The following is a 24,097-nucleotide window of genomic DNA, read 5'->3' as shown; positions in this document are numbered from 1 at the left end:
ATGTAGAATTGTGAGCGTGGGTGTCGTCTTTGAGCACATAGACGTGCCCTATGTGTATATGGGCGGGGTCTGAGTGTATGTTGACGTTGCCTGTAGTTATGAGGGTGTGGCTTATGGTTATATGGCGTTACCTGTGACTATGAGTTTGGCCTGTGGTTATGTGGGCGTGGCATGTGGTTATGTAGGCGTGGCTTGTATATATGTGTGTGTAACTCACCAATAACGCACACAATTGTGTGCGTGCTTTATGCGCAGCTTCATGTAAAGGTGTGAAGCCCCACCTATCTGCTGCATTCGGCGGAGTGCCGGCGCGCAACAGTAACGCTGCTAATTCAAGATGTCCGTACGAAGCTGCATTATGTAAGGGTACAAGTCCGCCCTTATCACGTGCCGAGACAGCCGCTCCAGCTTCTAGTAATGCTTCTGCGACCTCCAAATTGTTGTATCCCGCTGGAAATATATATTTTTTTTATAACAGAAGGGGACAAACGAGCAGCGGGAACACCGATGTGTTCAACGACGCACAGGGACATCAGCGATACCAGAGGAACAGCAGATGCGTTGCCGGTCTTTGAGATGGTGATAAGCTCGCTACTTACATAAATCTTACTAATATTATAAATGCTTGGATGTATGTTAGAAGGTATCTTCCAGTACAGCTGCATAGAACTTTGCGACATTTGTCATAGATGTAAAACATAGTCTAGAAGAGGCGACTAATTATGTTTTTTTTATTAATGACTAGCTATCGCTCGCGACTCCGTCCGCGCGTATTTAATGAAACATATTATCCTATTTGTTCTTCTATGAATATATTCAGCCGTTTATATGGAAAAAAGAAAAGGGCTGTTTTAGAGTTTACCTGGGAATTATTGGAAATTTTTCTCAGCTTATAAACCTTCCCTTGATCTCCACGAACATTTCAAGATAATAAATTCGTTCAGCAGTTCCCGAGTTTTAGCGAGACTAACGAACACCAATCGATTTTTATATATGTAAGATAGTCTCGCAAAAGGTAAAAAGTAATTCATACAAGTGATCTGGATATATCTTGTTACAAACATCCATCCATACATCCAAACATTTACTACCATGTAATTCCAGAACGGCTGAAACGATATGGATGAAATTCAAAACAGATATAGATTCAACAGTGTTCGAGCGAGCTTTAACATCTCCGCACGAATTGTCCCGGCTCGCTCAGTGAAATACCACGACCACACAGAAGACGTGCAGTCTGATGAGTGTGCGTCCCGGAGGACTTATTTACTCCTCTTTCCCTTCCCACCCTTTTTCTCATAAGGAAAGGATAAGAAGTGGAAGTGGACTTTCCGGATGAGAGGATGCATGGAAAGGGAAAATATTTTCTTTCTGTGCATCCTCTCTTCCATCGATTAAATGTAGGCAACGCATATGTAATTGCGTATGTCTATGGGCAACGGTCACTTCGCTATTTCAGCGATTTCAGGCGGCCGCTCGCTCGTTTGCCACCTTTTATGACATAAAAAAAAAGATTACACTCTGCTTAGTGCATAGACAAATTTGATTAGTGATTTTTTTTTAAACAATAATTTACCAGCAAGATGTAGAGGCGTTGAATTCCTGCCGTGTGCATCTCTACAGTTGACATTCTGTGCTGTTATCAGTTTCCTGTAAGAAATTTTACTACTATATTGCTACAAACTTATCTGACCCGGTAGAGATGTTATAATTTCTTAAACGTGGGTTTCCGAGACCAAAATCTTTTTTATCGTACACACAGTTTTGTTAGGAAATAAATCCGACAGTGTCGGTGTATCGCAACACTAGCCTTACTAAAATATCAACGTTCATGTCCCCCTCACTACATCTGACACTTGACTTTGTAACGAAAGCGTACCATTCGCGAAAAGTTATAAAATGGCGAGTTTAACTCAATGAGTTATCTACCAGCTAACCGTACTTAAAGATGGAGTACTTTACATAAGTAGGTAGAAGAGTAAAATCTAATAAATTTACTTATTCTATATAAAATCTATGCAAAACTTGTTATCTTTATTTTGTTGACAGGGATGACATGTTTTATACAGATACAAGCGGACCCGACAGACGTTGTCCTGTCTACACGTCTTTAATTTGAATTAATGATGGTAGCGCCGTCTGTCGGATCCAATGTAAAACATTCCAAAATCAACAACTACTAATAAATTAAAAATTTATTAAAAAAACATTGTCCAGCGGACAAAATTGTGAATCTAAACCATTCCCAGATCCCCTTGAACATACACAAAAAATTTCATCAAAATCGCTCCAGTCGTTTGAGAGAAGTTCAGTGACATACACACGCACAGAAGAATTATATATATAAAGATTTTGCTCTCAGAAACCGACAGTAAATATACCTCGATGAAGAAAATAACATACATGATATGACTTATTCAAACTTTCGTGAGACATTATAATAAAAACAGCTAAAACACTCACTCAATGAGCTGAGGGCCTTGTCCGCGAAATAATACCAGTCCCACTGACTGATGAAGGGTTCCCGATCAGCTCGAAACTAGACGATGCCGCTACCAGACCATACGTGAGTGTTTTAGTCGTTTTTATATCAATTTATACATGATATGACAAGATACAAAGGATTTTGTAATATTTAGCACTTAACGTAATTAAACTAAAAAAAAATAGCTTGAACTATCTTGGATAGACTAAGATATCTAACAAGTCTCTGGCGTAATATAATGGATGGAAAATGACGATGTTTTTCTTATTTCCAATTTATAATACAGGACTAGAGAGATGTTTGCCGTTGGACCGATCGACCGGTAGGTTTGATTGGTAAATCAATCAACCCGATTTTTGTTGGGCCGATTGAACATAATCAGTAGAATACAAAAGTAAAGAATCAAAAACAAATCGAAATGGCCGAATGGTCCAACAGCAAACCCATCGGGCAACTAACTTGGCTCTAGCGAGATCCCCGCGTTTAGCAGCGTCAAGCAACGCGGCATCACCGCGCAGCGCATCCGCAGTGTCGCAGTCCCCCGCACGCACCAGCTGCAGCGGCGTAAGACCGTCGCGGTTACGACGCGTCGGATCCGCGCCGTGCTGATACCAAACAAACATCATCCTCTTATCTAAACCTAGATTATATTCTACAGGGTGCCCCGTAATTAATAATCCTGAATCCCTCTATAATACACTCGTTAAGGGTACAGAAAAAATAATCATACTAATATTATAAATGCGAATGTTTGGATGTTTGTTTGAAGGAATCTCCAGAAAGACTGAACGGATCTTGCTTAAATTTGTCATATTTGTAGAACATATTCTGAAAGAGCATATAAATCCAATATATAATAGGCAAATAAAAAGAGAAAATTACAAGTTTTTACCTAATACCCTAGACATATAAACATTGATGAAATATTTGCTATCTGCTAAATATTATCTTATATTGTTAGTGTGAAGGAAAACTTCGTGATGCTGCACATATCTGTGAATGTCAAAGATATGTGTGAAGTGATGCACTGGACCAGCATTCACTATCACTTAGTCACATCACTTGGGGTAAGTTAGACCCTCAGTGGGGACCTATAGTTAGCTGATGATACTTACCTTAAGTAACAATCTGACTATATCCGATTTCCCTTTAGCAGCAGCTTCGTGCAACGGCGTGAACCTCCAGAGATCCGCAGCATTGACTCCAGCTCCCGCTGACACCAGGAGTTCCGTCACCTCATAGTGACCGTATGAACACGCGTTGTGTAGTGGTACCAGACCCCTGACAAATATTGCATTAACTAAAAAGACCGTGCAGATCAGTGAATCGGTTCAGTTTAATTTGTATGTATGATGATTTATGTTTCAAGCTGACAACTGTTAGTCTCATAGTTATAGTACATCGATGTTGAGTCGTAGCTCAACGGTTCAAGTTAATGTGAAATTTTGAATCGATTCATAGCTACGGGGTTAGACAAAGTCCATTTGAAGTGATTCCATAACGAACTTCAAAAATGTATAGAACTGGCAATAACTTCTATAAGACACGTGATTGTCGCGCGTCAGTTTCATACATTTTTCATAGTTTCACACGATCGATCGATTCATTCTCGCAACTTAATCGAATCAATAATCAAAGCTATCAAAACTTTTATAACTGCTTTTATAATTTTATAAACAAAATCCATTGCCTATGACTTTTATATTGAAAAAAAAACACACGTAGAGAATTAAGTACAAAACATAGCATACCCTTTATCCTTAGCGTGAACATCAGCCCCTCTCTGCAGCAACAGCTGCGCGAGAGGGAGACGGTTGTATCTGAAAATTTAAACACTCATATTATTTTTACATACAACATCTTTGTATAGTTGTTATCAGATGTGTCAGCGGCTCTCAAGTTCACGCGAGTCGCTGCGCAGAACATAATGTTAGGTGTATTGCGGCGTAGCGGGATGCGGGGGGAAGACACTGCGCAGCATGACTTCGAGCCACCAACATATTTGGAAATTAATTATAATAGACCTACTATGGAAGTATGTTTTCTAATCCTATTCTTATAAGGAAAAGATGGAAAGGGGACATGGATTTAGTGGATTTCAGTGCGTCTCCTTATCCATCGATTAAAAGTAAGCAACGCATCGGCGATTGCGGATTTCTATGGGCAGCGATCTTTTCGCTATTTCAGCGAATTCAAGTGGGAGCTTGCTCTTTTGACACCTTATAATAATCTATGTATAAATACCCTGCAGCGAAGTGCAGCGGTGTTGAATGCCTTCCATCCACATCTCTGCAATTGACGAGCCGAGGTCTGGAGTCCAGTAGGGCGCGAGCTGTCTCCACGTCACCAGTACGAGCTGCCTCCAATAGACGTAATGCTGCTGCTTTCGCGAATGCATCTGGAAAAAAACACTGCTAATTAAAAAAAAACGATTGACACTTAAGACCTCAACATTCTAACTTCAACTAATTAATAGCTCAGTGGCGTCATATGTAAATTATAAATGTAGATTACATTTGCTCATCGAAACGGTAACGTAAACAAACAATAAAAGAGGTTAAATAGTGACATTGACAACTGTCAGTGTCAGGAATATTTTAAAAGAAATATATTCGAATTAAGAATACGTCTTTTGTCTTCCTATTGTTATTGCTTCAGGTTTTACTCTCGTTATAAATCTTTACCTCATTATAGACTACTATTTTTTTTAATTCCGTACGGACTACCTCTAGATTTTTTATAGCAAAAGGGGGAAAACGAGCAGCGGGAACACCGATGTGTTCAACGACGCACATGGACATCTACAATACTAGAGGAACAGCAGATGCGTTGTCGGTCTTTGAGATGGTGATAAGCTCGCTACATACATAAATCTTACTAATATTATAAATGCTTGGATGTATGTTAAAAGGTATCTTCCAGTACAGCTGCATATTTGTGAAATTTGTCATAGATGTAAAACATAGTCTGGAAGAGGCTACTAATTATGTTTTTTTTTTATTAATGACTAATTATCGCTCGCGATTCCGTCCGCGCGTATTTAATAAAACATAGTCTATTCGTTCTATGCGTTAGATGCGTTGCCGGCCTTTGAGATGGTTACACGAGGGATGTGTTTTACTACAAATATTTTGGAATTGACGAGTTTAAGCGTAATATGTAGTTTATCTGTTATTTTTTTCATCTCTTTAAAAGTCCATTAACAATTTGCTTACTTTATACTCTTAAAACATAGATTAAAAAAATCAAAGAGTATGTATCAAAGAGTAGGGTTGCTACATATCTAGATATTATATAGGACAAATTTTTGAATCAGAACAAAGTGTTGTAACACAAAGCATTGAACTCTATGCGTATCGGCCCACTGGGGACTCGCACGATGTCTGGTTACGACTGCTGTTATAGCTTTATAGGTTTTTAACGTTATTTTTATTTAATTCCTAATATTTTTGTCTATATAAAAGAACAAATTGATTGTCAAAACATAGTTTAAACTGCTGGGAATGAAAAATTTTAAAGTTTTACAGATATTAAGTTTCATTAGAGGACGTGGAAGAAACATCAGGTGGGATCGTTGTCAAGGGCTATATATATATATATATATATATATATAAATACTAACTGTCGCCCGCGACTTCGTCCGCGCCAAAAAAAACTTAATAAGTAGCCTTTGTCCATCCAGACTATGTTCTACATTTATGCCAAATTTCATCGTGATCCATCCATCTAAACATTCGCATTTATAATATTAATAACATAATAAGAAGTAAGATATAAAAAAGACATATCAAATTTAACCCTTGCTTCGCTTTTATTCAGCGGTCTAAACTTTTTGGCTCACGGTCATCTGCGCAGAGCAATGCCCTCCTTCCGTATCCATTTACATTGTGTACTGCGCAGCGATTAGTGCGATGTTCCGAGCCAACAAGATATTTGAAAAGAATAATAACATCGTACAATAGCTGCGCAACATAGTGATGCGGGGGGAGGACACTGCGCAGCGCGTATGACCTTGAGCCAGCAAAAACATTGAAACGGCCTATACAAAAGAACATATTGGATGTTGTTTTAATTCATCCTTCAAAAGATGAAGTCGCGTGCATAAGCTAGTTATTAAAAATGTATGTCGCAATAATTGTTAAATTTTATATCTCACGATATAACAATAAAATTGCAATTTTTATAACTTTATGACGTAGATTATGATTTACGTAGGTGACACATTTCTTTATAAGTTAATTTATATAATACATACATTTCATATAATACATAAATCCATTGTAGTCTTACGAATATCTTTACAAACAATCCATCCATACTTTCTTCATAAATTTATCCATCCACGTCCAATCTCATTTACAGACAAACTACATTACTATATTAACCACTAGCTGTCGCACGCGACTCCGATCACGCGCAATAAAAAAAACATAATTAGTAACCTATGTGTTCTTCCAAACTCAGTTATATAAGCATGCAAAATTTCCTCGAGATCCATTCAGCCGTTTTGGAGATACATTCAAAAAAACATCCATCTACAGAGAAAATAAAATAAAAATTCCCCTCTGGGTATAACAAAAAATAAATGGCATGTTTTTAAAAACTCAGAAAATTTTACACCTTCTGGGGCAATTTTAATTTTCTTTAAAATCTTTGTTAGTTGTATTGTTTTTAATTTCATATTGATAAAGGGTTATTGATGATAACATAATAGCTTTTTTTTAATATAGCAATATTTGTAGGTCATCGGTTACAAAATTGCCTCAGAAGCTGTAATAATTTTAAGTTTTTAAAAACATGCCATTTATTTTTTTAATACCCAGAGGGGAATTTTTATTTTATTTTTCTGGTGACCCTTGTGACCATCCCCTATCATCCCCCTTTCTATGTACGTAACCTTTTGGGACACCCTGTATACCCTGGATGCTTGGGATTGAACCTGGACGTATACATTACGAATATATTTAAAAAAAAATCAAGAATTCTTAATCTATGTTTTTCATTTCTCCTTTATCTACGTACATTTGTAGTGTTATAGTTTTTTTTTGCAGGATATCCTTTGAATATAAAAATGTCGAAATTGAATCATTTACAGTCAATGTCGCAATTTTGTTGAAAAAAAAAAATGCAAATGAATGTCATATCTTAACAGTAAAACAGTAAATTTCCATTGATATAAGAATTGTTTTTAAACATGTTACTTAATCATACTTCTTACTAATATTAAAATGCGTAATTAGATGGATGTTTGTTAGAAGGTATCTCCAGAACAGCTGCGTAGATCTCGATGAAATTTATCATAGATGTAGAACATAGTCTGGAAGAACACATAGGCTACTTACTAAGTTCTCGGCCGATAGGTAGTAATATTATAAATGCGAATGTTTAGATGCATGTTTGTTAGAAGGTATCTCCAGAACAGCTGCGTAGATCTCGATAAAATTTATCATAGATGTAGAACATAGTCTGGAAGAACACATAGGCAACTTACTAAGTTCTCGGCCGATAGGTAGTAATATTATAAATGCGAATGTTTAGATGCATGTTTGTTAGAAGGTATCTCCAGAACAGCTGCGTAGATCTCGATAAAATTTATCATAGATGTAGAACATAGTCTGGAAGAACACATAGGCTTCTTACTAAGTTCTCGGCCGATAGCTAGTAATATTATAAATGCGAATGTTTACATGGATCTTTGTTATAAGATATCTCCAGAACGGCTGCATAGATCTTGATGAAATTTGTCATAGATGTAGAACATAGTCTGGAAGAACACATAGGCTACTTACTAAGTTCTCGGCCGATAGGTACTAATATTATAAATGCGTAATTAGATGGATGTTTGTTAAAAGATATCTCCAGAACGGCTGCATAGATCTCGATGAAATTTGTCATAGATGTAGAACATAGTCTGGAAGAACACATAGGCTACTTACTAAGTTCTCGGCCGATAGGTAGTAATATTATAAATGCTAATGTTTAGATGTATGTTAGAAGATATCTCAATTTTATTTATGGTACCGATTCACGACAATCACGTGACTTATCGAAAGTTATTGTCAGTTCTATATAATTTTATAGTTCGCTATAAAATTATTTTGAAGCGTATGTATTTTGTCTAACCCCTAAGGACTGCATAGTTCTTGATGAAATTTGTCATAGATTGTAAAGCAGTCTCAAAAAGTCTCCTTCTCACTGGAGTTGAATAGAGTAATCACAATAAAACACTGGTTATATCTTGGTGCGAGTCAATTATAATGAAATCCAATCGGCAGTTCGATACACGTCCCCACCGAGGGGCTCGGAGCCTACCCTAAGTTAAGGATGATTAGGCCATAGTCAACCACGCTGGCCCAGTGCGGGTTGGTTGACTTCACACATATCTTTAAATTTCTTCTCAGATATGTGCAGCATCACGAAGTTTTCCTTCACCGTAAGAACGTCGGATAAATGTACATATGCAAATCGGAAATCGAAAAACATATTGGTACATGGCGGGATTCGAACCCAAGACCTGCACATTGCAAGTCAAGTGCTTGACTCCTGAGCCACCGACGCTCTACGCGACGGTCGATACATAAAATAAATAAATTAATATCACAATCTAGCAATACCATCCGCCATCTATTGACATAATATCAAAATTTAAATTGTCATAACATTTGACATAGATGTAGAACATAGTCTGGAGGAACAGATAGACCACTAATTTCTTTTCAATTCCAACAGCTACATAACACCTGTGTAATATGTCTGTATACAAGTATTTAGGCAGTGGAAACTCACAGTAAGAGATAATTGACGTTTTACTAATTTGAATTTACAACACAAAAAAACTTTAGCTTTTAATTTCTCCAGTGAGATTATCAACTGACTTTACAATCATTACGTGACAAAGGAAATCGACGCTTTTATACTTGATTGTAAGCGTTTGCTTTCATTGTGTAAAGATTTAAATAAAACCAATTAAATAATAAAAGAAACCAATGACGCATTTAATGGATTAAACAGCGTCTTCTATTGTTGTTTTCACACATTTTTAATATAAATTGTCTTACTTATTTTACTAATATTATAAATGCGAATGTTTAGATGGATGTTTGTTTGAAGGTATCTACAGAATGGCACAACAGAACACGATGAAATTTTGCATACATAAACATAAACTGGAAGAACACATAGGCTACTAAATATATTTTTTTTATACCGCGCACGGAGTCGCGGGCGCCAGCTAGTTCTAGAATATACTAGAATAAGTGATTTAGCAATGAAAAAAAATCGGTGGACATCATCATCAGCTCACTATACGTCCCCACCGAGGGGCTCGGAGCCTACCCTAAATCAACGATGACTAGGCCATAGTCAAACCATGTTGGCCAAGTGCGGTTTGTCTTCACACATATCTTTGAATTTCTTCTTAGATATGTGCATCACGATGTTTTCCTTCACCGTAAGAACGTCGGATAAATGTACATATGTAAATGGGAAATGGAAAAACACATTGGTACATGGCGGGATTCGAACCCAGGACCTGCAGATTGCAAGTGCTTGACCCCTGAGCCATCAACATAAATCAAAGTAAATTATGATGGCTCACTAGCTTGTGTCATGGTCAAAAATGTGACACAAATACCCTTTCTGTCATATCATGTTTGGTTTTTTCTGCTATGGCTAACCACCAAGCAGGTTTTACATATTTTCAGGCAGAACTAAGCATGATAACCGCATGTCCCAATAACGAATGGATATTCCTGATATCCTCATTAAAACACGAAATCACGCGAATGAAATTTCATTAATTTAATACCGTGGAAATAAATGTACGGTAAAGTAACAAAAAGAGTTTTTTTTTAACACGTTAACTGCCAGAATGATTTTTCGAAAAACGATTTTTTTTTTAATTTTGTCCAATACCATTTGAAAACACCTAAAAATATAGTAATACCTTACTTACATTGCTCATATACTTATTATTTACAAATGAATGGAAGCATGGCTTGTCGGACATATAGTCCGACACAGCCTGATTGAAACATTAGCTTGTCGGACATGGCAGCTAACGTGTTAAGTTTCATATTTTTTAAGCCTAAATCAATAAATTACAGGACATCCTTTAAAGTAATTTAGTTTAACTTGACCTGGTCAGATAAGTCTGTCGGTATATACACAGTTTTTTCATTGCCTATGTCACCGATTTATATCTAAATAGTCAATGAAAACCTACGCTTTAATTTTCATGCGCGCACGAATTGTAAATGCCTCGAATACAAACCATCGTCCCCAAACTAAATCGGACGGTCGCACTGAAAGGACTTATTTGAAATTGGAATAATTTTTTTGTTAATAATTAGTGAATGTCATAAAATCAAAAGTGAGGTGAGTTTTTGTTTATTCTTAATGGAAGTACCTGGATGATCGAGCTTTGCTCGGTATTTTTTTCTTTTTTATTCGGGTTTTTTGGAAATTATATTTAAGTACGAATTACTAATAAAATGATGAAATATGAATAATATTTTTCGATCTTACCGATAGAAAAAGTTAAGTTTATGTTTAAGTTGATTATCTATAAAACGCGAATAAAATGACATTTTCTAAAAATGATTCCTAGCTAGATCGATTTATCGCCCCCGAAATCCCCTATATACTAAATTTTATGAAAATCGTTGGAGCCGATTCCGAGATATACATATATAAATACAAGAATTGCTCATTTAAAGATATAAGATAAGATTTAAAAAAGGAATTTCTTATTTTCTCTTTAATATTACTATACTGTCTATTTAAGATAGATTAGTTTGACAAGTGACGCCTATAAATAATAGAATTAATTTTGTATGAGGATTAATGTTGTACTTAATAGATCGTCATAGTGTCAGAGTGTACGCGAATTACGAACAACTATGAACTATAACAAATGTTTAGATGTATGTTTGTTAGAAGGTATCTAAAGAACGACTGCATGGATCTCGCTGAAATTTGGCATTAATGTAGAGCATAGTCTGAAAGTATACATCATCTGCTCAATATACGTCCCCATTGATAGGCTCAGAGCCCACCCTAAGCTAGGGGTGACTAGGTCATAGGTCATATATCTTTGACATTTCTACTCAGATATGTGCAGCATCACCATGTTTTTCTTCACCGTAAGAATGTGTGAAAAACAATTGAAAAACACATTGGTACATGACGGGATTCATACCCAGGACCTGCTTGCAAGTAAAGTGCTTAACCCCTGACCCACTGACGCTCAAAGAATGCATAGGCAACTAATTAAGTTTTTTTTTATTTCCGGGAGTACAAAGTCGCATCTAGTACTTTCAATAAAGGTAATTTATACGGAATTTGATTACGTTAAAACGTGAAGCATTAAATTTGTACTCTTTTTTTAAAGGAATTCCGGAAAGGAATGATCGTGAAATTTTACACTGTTATTGTGGTGAAGTGCAGCAAGCAAATACATGCATAATAATGTGTCTATTTAAGATAGATTAGTTTGAAAATTAACTAGATATGGGTTGATTAAAATCTGTTATAAAGATTTTCGATTTCCGATGCTTGTTCTCATATAACTTTCAATCGAAAATTTTGTTGATTTTGTTTTTGATTTACGATAAAAAACGGCATTGTTTCTCTTTATGTCAACTTTATTATTCAAAAATTGAGATTTTGAGAAAGAAAAAGAACTATTTTTTCGTGTTTTTTTATTAATAGCTAGAGTCATCGCAAAATATCTGTAATAAATTAAAAAAAATAATACGTTTTAGGTTTACGACAATAGTCGAATGACGGGATTCGAACTCCCGACCTCGTGATCGGAAGTACCCTTAACCATTAGGCTATTAAAGCTTTATGTTTTAAATATTTTGATTTAACGAAGAAAACGGTACCCTTATAGTATCACTTTGTTGTCTGTCCGTCTGTCAAGACCGCTATTTTTGACAAATTATTTTAATAACATTTTAAGTGGCAATAATATACAAAAACGTGTGAAGCCGTGACAAAATTTACATCATACATATAACCTTAAAAATCGGATATAAAAAAAAGAAAAACATTTAAATTAAACAGAGTCACGTGTTTTCTCTGAGACACTGCGTTCTTGTTATTTCCTCTTACAAAGATATTAAACATATAGAGCGAACGTTGTCAATTTTAAAGAGCCGAGACGTATTGCTATTTGTTCTAGAATTCCCAAAATCTTACTAATATTATAAACTAGCTGTCGCCCGCGACTCCGTCCGCGTGGATATATAAAAAACTTAATATATAGATAAGTTAAATAAAAAGCAGCTCTTCGAGGCATAAATTCGAAAAAATGTAAAATGAATAAATAGTATCCTATGTCCGTCTCCTGGCTCTAAGCTACCTCCTCAACAATTTTCAGACATATCGGTAAAGCCGTTCTTGAGTTATAAATAGTGTAACTAACACGACTTTCTTTTATATATATAGATGCGAATGTTTGGATGGATGTTTGTTTGAAGGTATCTCCGGAACGGTTCAACGGATCTCCATGAAATTTGGCATAGCTATAGAACATAGTATGAAAGAACACATAGACTGGACGGCTTCGCGAGAGCTAGTGTACATAATATATTAAATGGAGCAATTTCATTCGTGCAAGTTCGATCGCAGAACTGAGGTTAGAAGAAAAAAAGAACACGGAAGAAAAAAAGACTTTTTTCTTTTAAATCGAAAAAATTTCTATGGAAAATTTCTTGGAACGGTGCAATTATATTTAATTTATTTGCATTAACTTACCTCTTTATTGTACTTGATGATAGATAATATATAATTGTATTTAAATATAAAAAAAAACATTCGTGGGAGCCATGAACTAAGTGTTGATGCTGATTCAAGATTAATCAACCCTCGCTAAACAATAACTAACAATAGAAGTAATTTAAATATTTACCACAAAAAATAAGACAGTGTTTACGTTTTCAATAACACGTCAACTAAAATAAAAATAAAACATGGTGATGCTGCACATATTTGTGAATATCAAAGATATGTGTGAAGTAACGCACTGGACCAGCATTCACTAACACTTAGTCACATCACTTAGGGTAGGTTAGACCCTCAGTGTCGGATTTTCTTCCTAACAATAGCCACCTATTTAATTTGTTTTTTATTTCAACGCGGACGAAGCGGCAGAAAATAGCTAGTCCATGCATACTATAGATAAAGAAAAACCAATTTTTAAATATTTTGTATGTCTGTCCGTAAGGACGTGTTCCAAGAAATCTCCGGTACGGCGGTACCGATTTTGACATGAAGGTATCTAATGTACGCAGCCATATTAAAAGCAGTGTCGGTTTTATTTCCTTCGGTATGGGCGAGATTTTTGCACCGCCCTCTTTTTAGATGTCGGGGGGAAATCTTCGAAAGATAGGCTATCGTATTAAGCGCAGGCGCCCCTTAATATTCTACTTAAGCGACTGAGCCGGAACTTAGGTCCAGCGCCTAGGGCGGTAGCTACTAATTATAGGCTATTTTCTGCCCTGACGAAGTTGCGGGTGACCGCTACATTTTCAGTATAATTCCTTGCATTTTACTTGCAATTGTCTCGTAAGCAATTAAATAAATTCACTATAGATAATTAAATGTTAAAATCATCAATAAAACATAGCTGTTAATTTTACAATTCAAGTTCGATGTAATTGCCCTTTAACCTCAATTATAATACTGCGTTCAATCATGTCGTACGTCATCCGTTTGATCGTTGCATAATAAATTAAAGCAGAAAATCAGGTAATGAGTATACATTCATATCAACATTTAAATCGTATGTAAAAACTAATCGGCTTGTTTATTATTGTGTAAAAAAAAATTATGAGATTGAATATACATCATCAGCTCATTATATATCCTCACTGCGTGCGGCACGTGCGTTCAGTTCCATGCTCTTTGGTAGTCGGTTTCTCTTGAAATCTCACCGGTTTGTTCGAGAAGTCTTCGCGTTCGGCCGAAGTTCTGAGTAATGTAGTTCGCAATTAGCGTAATGAAAGTAACCTTCCTAGGCGAAATTAACGCCATTCGTGGGGCACCACATGCAGCATCACGACCTACCCTAAGTTATGTGACTAGGTCATAGTTAACTTCGCTGATCAAGTGCGGGTTGACTTCACACATATCTTTGAATATCTTCTCAGATATGTGCAGCATCACGATGTTTTCCTTCACCGTAAGAACATAGGATAAATGTGGTGTATTGGCGCAACACTAGCCTTACTAAAATAATAACGTTTATGTCCCCTCACTAATCATTCTGACCATTAACCTCACTAACCATTCACGCCAAAGGATTCTAACTAATAATGTCTAAAGCTACTGTCTGTTGACTATGGCCTAATCACCCTTAACTTAGGGTAGGTTCTGAGCCCCTCGGTGGGGACGTATAGTGAGCTGATGATGAATGTCTAAAGCACCAAAGAAGTGAACACATTGGACGACGCGCAAACAATAAAAAATGTACAAAAAGGTCGGTCAGTGGTACACTAGTAGGTTTTCACTATTATCCTATCGTTTGCGCAATTCACAGCTACTTAGTTATTTCTAATAAGATGCAAATTCTTTTTAGTTGGAAGAAATAAGGTAATTTTTCTGAAAGCGAAACACCGCGGATTTCCGTGACTGTACCTTAGTAGAAGCTTCATTTTTCAATACACTAATTACATTTTCAGATACCATGGCACCTGATGTATCATCCGTGGAAGTGATAGAACGCGAACCAGAGTTCGAGAAGCTGGTCGCACCACAAGCAGCTCCGAGAAAGTACCAGATCGTGTATAGGAATATTTTAACATTTGGTTACGCGCATCTCACAGCTCTGTATGGGTTATACTTAGCTTGCACTGAAGCGACTTGGTCGACGATTATATTCAGTGAGTTGATTAAGTTTTAATAGTACATATTGCACAAACCCTACACCAGTGTAATACGATTAGACAGAAGCGTCCCGGAGGACTAATTTAGTGCTCTTTCGCTTCATATCCTCTTTCTTATAAGGAAAAGATGGGAAATGGAAGTGGACTTTCCGGATGAGAGGATGCATGGGAAGGGAAAATATTTTATTTCCGTGCATCCTCTCCTCCGTGGATTGAAGGTAGGTAATGCATATGCAATTGCGTATGTCTATGGGCAACGGTCACTTCGCTATTTCAGCGATTACAGGTGGCCGCTCGCTCGTTTGCCACTTTATGAAATAAAAAAAAAAGATAGAATGAATAGGAAGTATTCCAGCGTTTTATCTGAAGAGTGTTTTCCGAAGGTTTAATTCTAGTTTCTTCTCACACCTATTATTTTTCAATAAGGAAAGTATAGAAGACCGATGGATGTTTGCTTGTTTGCCACCTTTTATCCTAAAAAAATCTTACTTAATATAATATTATAAATGCGAGTGTTTAGATGGATGGATGTTTGTTGGATCTTGATGAAATTTGGCACAGTGTAGAACATAGTCTGGAAGAACAGTTAGGCTACTTATTAAGATTTTTTTTAATTCTGCGCGGACGGAGTCGCGTGTGACAGCTAGTGTCTGACTGATTAGGATACACTGTTTTTGCCACCATGATCTGATTTAGGGACTCCCAAAGTAGTCCAGGTGGACTGGGTTTATGGAAGAACCAAATGGTACTGTATTGGGCTATTGAGGGTTCAAAAGTTAAAGATGAAATTATGGGATTCATCAAAACTAGGAACATTTTGAAATGGATTTTCTAGGAAATTTCATCAATCTGATCTAAATATCGTTCCAGGTTATATCCTCTTCGCATTAGCAGCGATCGGTATAACAGCAGGCGCGCACCGTCTCTGGACGCACAGGGCGTACAAAGCCAAGCTGCCCTTACAGATCATATTAGTCGTCCTCAACTCACTGGCCTTTCAGAATACTGCCATCGACTGGGTCAGAGACCATAGATTGCATCACAGGTAAACTATATTTACTTTTTCTCTCTCTATCTGCCTAGCTTGCATCCTACATGGTGGTCGGGTTTCCCAATCTGTCTTTTCCACTTCGCTCTGTTCATAACATCTTCTGAAACTTGGCACTCACTCATTTCTTTCAATACTACAATGCTACTTTCCATCTCGTAAACAATATTTACTAACCGAGTTAAATATCTCTAAGAAAATACGATACTGGCGGTGTGGCGCAACACTAGCCTTAAAATGTCGACGTTTATGTCCCCTCACTAATCATTCTGACACATGACTTGGTAATGAAAGCGCGCCATTCGCGCCAAAGGATTGATAATATCTAAAAGAAATTACTGTAAAATCGCCTTGTACAGTATTTCGTTGTGCTGAAGTGAAAATTCTTGGTTATATATTAACCTATCAAACTGTGGCTGACAACTGCACTTCCGTGTACAGTCTGATGAGTGTGCGTCCCGGAGGCCTAATTTAGTCCTCTTTCTCTTTCCACCTTTTTCTTATAAGGAAAGGATGGGAAGTGGAAGTGGACTTACCGGATGAGAGGATGCATGGAAAGGGAAAATATTTTCTTTCTGTGCATCCTCTCCTCCGTCGATTAAAAGTAGGCAACGCATATGCAATTGCGTATATCTATGGACAACGGTCACTTCGCTATTTCAGCGATTTCAGGTGGCCGTTCGCTCGTTTGCCATCTTTTGATATAAAAAAAAATTGACCTATTTTTATCATTTCCTTAGATACAGTGACACAGACGCGGATCCTCACAATGCGACACGAGGCTTCTTCTACTCTCATATAGGTTGGCTGCTAGTAAGGAAGCACGAGGAAGTCAAGAGACGCGGCAAATTTATTGACATGAGCGATATTTATGCTAACCCAGTGCTTTGCTTCCAGAGAAAGTAAGTTTATTAGGATATGAATATATTGGTAATAAGGAAAATTATAGAAATTACTAGCTGTCGACCGCGACCCCGTCCGCGCATAATGAAAATTATTAGTCTATGTTTTCTTCCAGACTACGTTCTACATCTATGCCAAGTTTTAGTTTTAGAAAAAAGGGCTGTTTTTAGGGTTTTTCCGGCTATTAATCGAATTTTCCTCACCATTTAAACCTTCCCTAGACCTCCACGAACATTTCAAGACCAAGATAAGATAAATTCGTTCAGCCTATTTCGAGTTTTAGCGCGACTAACGAACATAATTTTTATACATATACCAGAGTGAATAGCAACATTGTATAGGCAACTTCGAAAAGCAAACATTAATTTTAAGAAAAAACCAAATTCAACAACACCGTAAACGTCACAACTAATCAAGCCATATAAGCTACAGGAGTTGCTGAACAAAAAGTGTCTTTACTCAACATCAAAGTATCTGTACTAGAAATAACACGATATTAACCAAGTTCTTTAAATTTCAGATACGCTATACCTTTCATTGGAACAATTTGTTTTGTTCTACCCACAATCATTCCAATGTACTTCTTCGGCGAGAGTTTGAAGACTGCCTGGTGTATTGCCGTATTACGATATGTTCTTAACTTGCATATCGCATTCCTTGTGAATAGCGCCGCACACATATGGGGAAACAAGCCTTACGATAGAACGATCAAACCTGTTCAAAGTCTACCGGTATCTTTCGTCGCATTCGGTGAAGGTTTCCATAACTATCACCACGTATTCCCATGGGATTACAGGACAGCTGAATTAGGAAATAATTATTTAAATTTGACGACAATTTTTATTGATTTCTTTGCAAAGATCGGATGGGCTTATGATTTGAAATCTGTGAATGATGACATGATCAAATCTAGATCGGATAGAACTGGAGACGGTACTAACATGTGGGGATTCGGTGATAAGAAAAATTGTGATAAATTTGAATAAACATTAGATGTAAAGGTTTTCAATTATATTAAAGACCAAAGGTATTTTAAACCCGCTTTTTATTTTGGTGACCTGACGTTTAAATTTAGATAACGTAAGATGACATTCCCGCCATGTACCAATGTGTATTACATATGTACATTTATCCGACGTTCTTAAGGTGAAGGAAAACATCGTGATGCTGCACATATCTGTGTAAGTCAAAGATATATGTGAAGTCAACTCTCACTTGGCCATCGTGGTTAACTATGACCTAGTCATATAACTTAGGGTAGACTCCGAGCCCCTCAGTGGGGACATATAGCGAGCTGATGATGAAGATGCCATTGGGACATCTTCACAGAAGAGGTTAGCAAGGATTATACGTTTAAATATCTTGTAATCAAGGCAAAACTGTATCTTTTTTATCTATACATATTAATACAATTGGAGAGTCTGTAATGTCATCGAAAAATTTATGCGTTGTTGGTAACCCGACTCGGAGGCCTAATTTAGTCCTCTATCCCTTCCCACCCTTTTTTATTATAAGGAAAGGATGGGAAGTTGAAGTGGACTTTCCAGATGAGATGCATCGAAAGGGAAAATATTTTCTTTCTGTGCATCCTCTCTTCCGTCGATTAAAGGTAGGCAACGCATAAGCAATTGCTTATGTCTATGGGCAACGGTCACTTCGCTATTTCAGCGATTTCAGGTGACCGCTCGCTCGTCTGCCACCTTATATTATAAAAATAAACGAAAAGCCATTTTTTTTTCTATCTGTTCGCTGCTTTTGTGCCTTGTAGTCCGATGTTATACGATTTTGCCGTCACTTTAACGGGAAGGTTAATGCTCGCGGAAATATTGTAGGCTACTTTTTAATTTTGCAATAACAAATTCATTGTGTTAAGTGGTTGAAAGATGGTTCACGCTATTTTAAGTGCATATTGATTCTACTTGAAACTATAAATCTACAGGCGTGCTGTCTGTTAGGTGTATTGGTTATGGATACTATCGCAATTGATTTGACCACCGGCTGAGTTGGAAAATACGAAGATTACTTTTCCGTTACCAAAAAAGGTGTACCTAAGAGCGTAGGCGCGCAGTGAGCGACGGGCCGCGTCCGCGAAATAATACCAGTACCACTCATTCTGATGAAGGGCCCCCGATGGGCTCGAAACTAGTCGGTGCCGCCACCGGACGTATACACGTGAGTGTTTAGCCGTGTTTATATCAGTTTAAAGGTGGACTCGTTATGAAAACTTTTATAGGAATCTTAACATACCAATATATTGGGCATCAAGACATTCAGGCGAGACCTCGGGTACTGCCGTATCCGGCGATCTACCTGGAATAAAAACCACATTCATGTTCCAGTACTGCACAAAATAAAAATTATTCTTGTGAAAGACCATGTTAAGATCACATGAGTAAGATGCCATGCTTCGATTCGAAATATTATATCTATACTGTTTTTTATACAATAATGTGGCAAACGAGCGAGCGGCCACCTGAAATTGCTGAAATAGCGAAGTGACCGTTGCCCATAGACATACGCAATTGCATATGCGTTGCCTACCTTTAATCGACGGAGGAGAGGATGCACAGAAAGAAAACATTTCCATGCATCCTCTCATCCGGAAAGTCCACTTCCACTTCCCATCCTTTCCTTATAAGAAAAAGGGTGGGAAGGGAAAGAGGACTAAATTAGGCCGGACTAGCTGTCGCCAGTGACTCCCGCGCGGAATTAAAAACAAACTTAATAATTAGCCTATGTGTTGTTCCAGCCTATGTTCTACATGTATGTCAAATTTCATCAACATTCGTTGAGCCGTTCCGGAGATACATACAAACAAACATCCATCTAAACATTCGGATTTATAATATTAGTAAGATAAGATTCATGAACCTGAACCGCCGAAATTAAAAAGACTCGTTACATTCTATTTAAGAAGTACCCTACAGACATCTAAATTTACAGATGACCTGAGAGAAAGAAATGCCAAGATTGCTCTAATTGGAAATCGTTAAACACCCTAAGATCGTTTACGTTATTTTTGATTCTTCCCTTTATGAAAATACTAGCGTCGAATAAAAAACAAACATAGTAAGTAGCCTATGTGTTCTTCCGGACTATATTCTACATCTATGACATATTTCAGCGAGCTCCATGTAACCGTTCTAGAGATACCTTTAAACAAACATCCATCGAAACATTCGCATTTATAACATGAGTAAGAAGTAAGTGGCTGTATAAGGATAAAGACCGATTTAAAATAATTAAGCGTTCTCCGATTTATCTTCCCTTGAATGTCATGTAGGTCAGACGGTTTTTTTTCTAATTAGTTATTCTTTTCTTTATGCATTTAATAAAATTTATATTTTCTGAATATGCTTACGCTAATTAAAATAAATGCTTTAAATATAGATTGTCTGTCTGTCTGTCTGTATATCTTTTCTTTCAGCGTTTGTTTAGGGTAATCTTCGAAACGGCCGCAACGACTTTGAAGGGGCTTTTACTGGAAAGTATATGCGTATGGCCGTCAGCGTGGCTATATAAAAAAGGCTGTGTGTTCTTTCAGATTATGTTTTATACGTATGCCAAATTTAATCGAGATCCGTTCAGTCGTTCTAGAGATATCTTCAAACACCCATCCATCCATCCAGATCACATCCATCTAAACATTTGCATTTATAATATTAGTTAGTTAAATAAAAAGCAGCTCTTCAAGGAATATATTCGAAAAATAATGAATAAATAGTATCCGTCTCCTGGCATTCCGCATCCGCATTTATAATATTAGTAAGAAAAAAGTTAGTCGAACAATATCTGAACCTGAGGGGCGCTACTGTCGCGGTTGATTCTATCAGAATACTAGCTGTCGCCCGCGACTCATTCCGTGTGGATATATAAAAAAACTTAATATATACATAAGTTAAATGAAAAGCAGCTCTTCAAGGTATAAAGTCGAAAATGAATAAAAATCCTATGTCCGTCTCCTGGCTCTAAGCTACCTCCTCAACAATTTTCAGACATATCAGTAAAGCCGTTCTTGAGTTATAAATAGTGTAACTAACACGACTTTCTTTTATATATATAGATTAAATTATTCCCTAAGGAAGTCAGGGCGACTGCTTGTATGCACTAAAGTTTTTATTTTTATAATTACTAGCGATCGCCCGCGACTTCGTCAGCGCGGAAAAGAAAACAAATAAGCTATAATATGGTACGTGTACTTTTCCGCCAAAGTCCCTTCAAAATTGGTCCAACCGTGCCGGAGAGAAACACTGCCTTGTGGGCGAGGACATACAATTTTAAAAATTAACTGACTTAACACGCCAATTTTTCATATGTATAGAGTATAGATTAACGAAATTTTCCCATGTATCTAAAATTAATTTATACTATTTTTATGGGATTTATAAACTTCCTTATTGTTTAAAAGATATATATATTATTATTTTTTAATTGTTTAGAACACGGGACGCTATAATTACAAGTATCTTATAGTTTTCTTTAATTATATCAAGGAACGTATTATCATTTAATAATCTTGCTTGTTTTGTTATTTGAACTTTAAGTAAGTTGTACTTATATAGTTATTTCTAATATTCATTCCGAACAGAAAGGTTGTGGCTACTCGTGTCTTTTGGTGACAAACAATATTTAAAAAGGTACTGTTAGAAAGATAAAATAAAATTCACTCTTTTCGAAAATAAACGTGTATTGTTGAATATGAACAGAAAAAGACAAACGAATAAAATTTTTCACAAATTTAAAAGGAATAAATTATTTCTTCTTTTCTTTGTGGCCTGACTGAAAGTGTTGAAACTCCTTGGACATACCGGCCACCAAAGACCTTTGTCTTTAAAACCATTAAAGACCGGCCACCGTGAGGAATAATCTAAAAATATGTATCTTTGGGTAAAATTATTAATTTTGATAACGGTCGTTTTAGTATGGTGTCTCCTTTACATTTCACGGTCACGACCCGTACTAGTTGATCTGGTCCTGGATGTATCTGAATTATTCGCCCAAGCAGCCATTTCATTGGTGGGATATCCTCTTCTTTTATGATGACAATGTCTCCAACAGTCGGTGGTGGGACTCTGGTGTACCACTTGTATCTTTGTTGCATTGTATGCAAGTACTCTAACTGCCAACGTTTCCAAAACTGGGACATCATCCTTTGTAACAGTTGCCACCTCGTAAGAAGATTTATGTTGCAATTATTGTTATCGGCGTGATCTGGTACGCTTGTTAGCGTTTCGCCTATTAGGAAATGACCAGGGGTTAGGAAATTCTGCTCTCCATCCTCTAGTTGAAATAATGGCCTACTGTTCAGACAAGCTTCTATTTGTGTTAACAACGTTGACATCTCCTCATAAGTTAACGTAGCTGAGCCAATTACCCTTGTTAAATGTCTTTTAGCCGACTTCACTCCAGCTTCCCAAAGTCCTCCAAAGTTAGGTGATTTTGGCGGTATAAAATGCCAGTCTGTACCTTCTGTAGCTAATATTTCTCCTATATCCTTACTAACACTTGCGAGAGTCTTGGTAAACATGTTTTTTAATTCTTTTGCGGCTCCGATGAAATTTGTACCATTGTCACTCCATATATTCTTACAGTAACCTCTTCGAGCCACAAATCGACGAAATGCCGCTATAAATCCTTGTGATGTAAGATCTGAAACAACTTCTAAATGTATTGCCTTTGTGCACATGCACACAAATATGCATATGTATCCTTTTGTAGATTTGTTTCCTCTTCCCTTTGATGTCTTGATCTGCACAGGACCAGCATAGTCAACGCCAGTGTTTAGGAAAGGTCTTTGTGGTGTAACTCGCATAGCAGGCAACTGACCCATCAGTTGCTGATATGTTGTACCTTTATGTCTAATACAAATCATACATTCTCTTACGCATTTTCGTACTGCTGATTTTAATCCAAAAATCCAAAATCTTGTTCTAATATATGACATCATTAACTGCGGGCCTCCATGCATTGTTTTTAAATGTGCATCCTTTACTATCAACTTCATTAGATGAGTCTTGTTAGGTATAATAACCGGATGTTTAAAGTCATTTGAGAAACTGGCTTCACTTAACCTGCCTCCTACTCTTAATATGTCATCTCTATCAATAAAAGGATCTAAAGTAATCAGTTTACTTCTCCTTTTCACTTTGTTGTGCCGCTTCAAATCTTGAATTTCTTCTCTAAAACATATATCCTGATAGTGTAATATAAATCTGTTCATAACGATTTTCAATTCTTCAGTAGTTAAATAAGAAGATTTCTCCTCTCCTTTCTTAAATTTCATTCTCCGGCAGTATGCTAAGACTCTTTTTAGTTTATTTAAGTTAGAAAATCTTTCCCATATAGAGACTTCATCTGAAATATGTAGTGCTTTGATATCATTTTTCTTGATTTCTAATTCTGTTGATGGAATGTCTTTCTTCTGGTATAAAATATTTTCTTTTCTAAGCCAGCTCGGTCCGTGCCACCATAATTCATTTGTTCGTAATTCTCTTGCACTAATTCCACGTGAAGCTGGATCGGCTGGATTCTCAGAAGACCTTACATGATGCCATTTTTCATTATCCATTAGCTGTATAATTTCAGAAACTCGATTACCTATAAATGTTTTCCATCTGCTTGGCGGTGACTGCAGCCAAGACAAAACTACCATTGAATCAGTCCAGGCGAAAACATTTTCTTTAGGAATATTCAATATATTTCTTACTTCATTCAGTAAGCGCGTTAGTAGTACAGCAGCGCATAATTCCAATCTCGGAACGGAGATTTGTT

The 24,097-nt window shown here is 36.8% G+C and overlaps 4 protein-coding genes across 4 annotated transcripts in view; 2 read left to right on the top strand and 2 right to left on the bottom strand.

Moving 5' to 3' along the window:
• Positions 1 to 24,097, bottom strand: part of Tnks (tankyrase) — a 55,181-nt gene that overhangs the window by 6,633 nt on the left and 24,451 nt on the right. Inside the window, exons 11-16 of the mRNA XM_013309267.1 lie at positions 4,730 to 4,883; positions 4,237 to 4,305; positions 3,601 to 3,766; positions 2,945 to 3,090; positions 1,577 to 1,650; positions 218 to 450 (exon numbers count right to left, since the gene is read on the bottom strand). Coding sequence (XP_013164721.1) covers positions 218 to 450; positions 1,577 to 1,650; positions 2,945 to 3,090; positions 3,601 to 3,766; positions 4,237 to 4,305; positions 4,730 to 4,883 — 842 coding nt within the window. The remainder of the gene's footprint in view (positions 1 to 217; positions 451 to 1,576; positions 1,651 to 2,944; positions 3,091 to 3,600; positions 3,767 to 4,236; positions 4,306 to 4,729; positions 4,884 to 24,097) is intronic.
• Positions 10,750 to 18,363, top strand: LOC106115770 (acyl-CoA Delta(11) desaturase-like). The gene is made up of 5 exons (XM_013309292.1): positions 10,750 to 10,861; positions 15,172 to 15,372; positions 16,246 to 16,420; positions 17,164 to 17,325; positions 17,847 to 18,363. Exons 2-5 carry the CDS (start codon positions 15,177 to 15,179, stop codon positions 18,310 to 18,312), a joined length of 999 nt encoding a protein of 332 aa, XP_013164746.1. The 5' UTR covers positions 10,750 to 10,861; positions 15,172 to 15,176; the 3' UTR covers positions 18,313 to 18,363.
• Positions 21,783 to 24,097, top strand: part of LOC106115777 (acyl-CoA Delta(11) desaturase-like) — a 9,191-nt gene continuing 6,876 nt past the window's right edge. The window contains exon 1 of the mRNA XM_013309306.1: positions 21,783 to 21,963. The gene's annotated coding sequence lies outside the window, so the exon portion shown is untranslated. The remainder of the gene's footprint in view (positions 21,964 to 24,097) is intronic.
• LOC106115764 (uncharacterized) lies at positions 21,973 to 23,949 on the bottom strand. Its single transcript, XM_013309280.1, has 2 exons — positions 22,417 to 23,949; positions 21,973 to 22,207 (listed from the first exon to the last, which is right to left on the bottom strand). Exons 1-2 carry the CDS (start codon positions 23,892 to 23,894, stop codon positions 22,057 to 22,059), a joined length of 1,629 nt encoding a protein of 542 aa, XP_013164734.1. The 5' UTR covers positions 23,895 to 23,949; the 3' UTR covers positions 21,973 to 22,056.

This window comes from Papilio xuthus, unplaced genomic scaffold (assembly GCF_000836235.2).
Source record: "Papilio xuthus unplaced genomic scaffold, Pxut_1.1 DF829660.1, whole genome shotgun sequence".
Lineage (NCBI taxonomy): Eukaryota > Metazoa > Arthropoda > Insecta > Lepidoptera > Papilionidae > Papilio > Papilio xuthus.
This window is presented reverse-complemented; position numbering and strand designations above follow the sequence as displayed.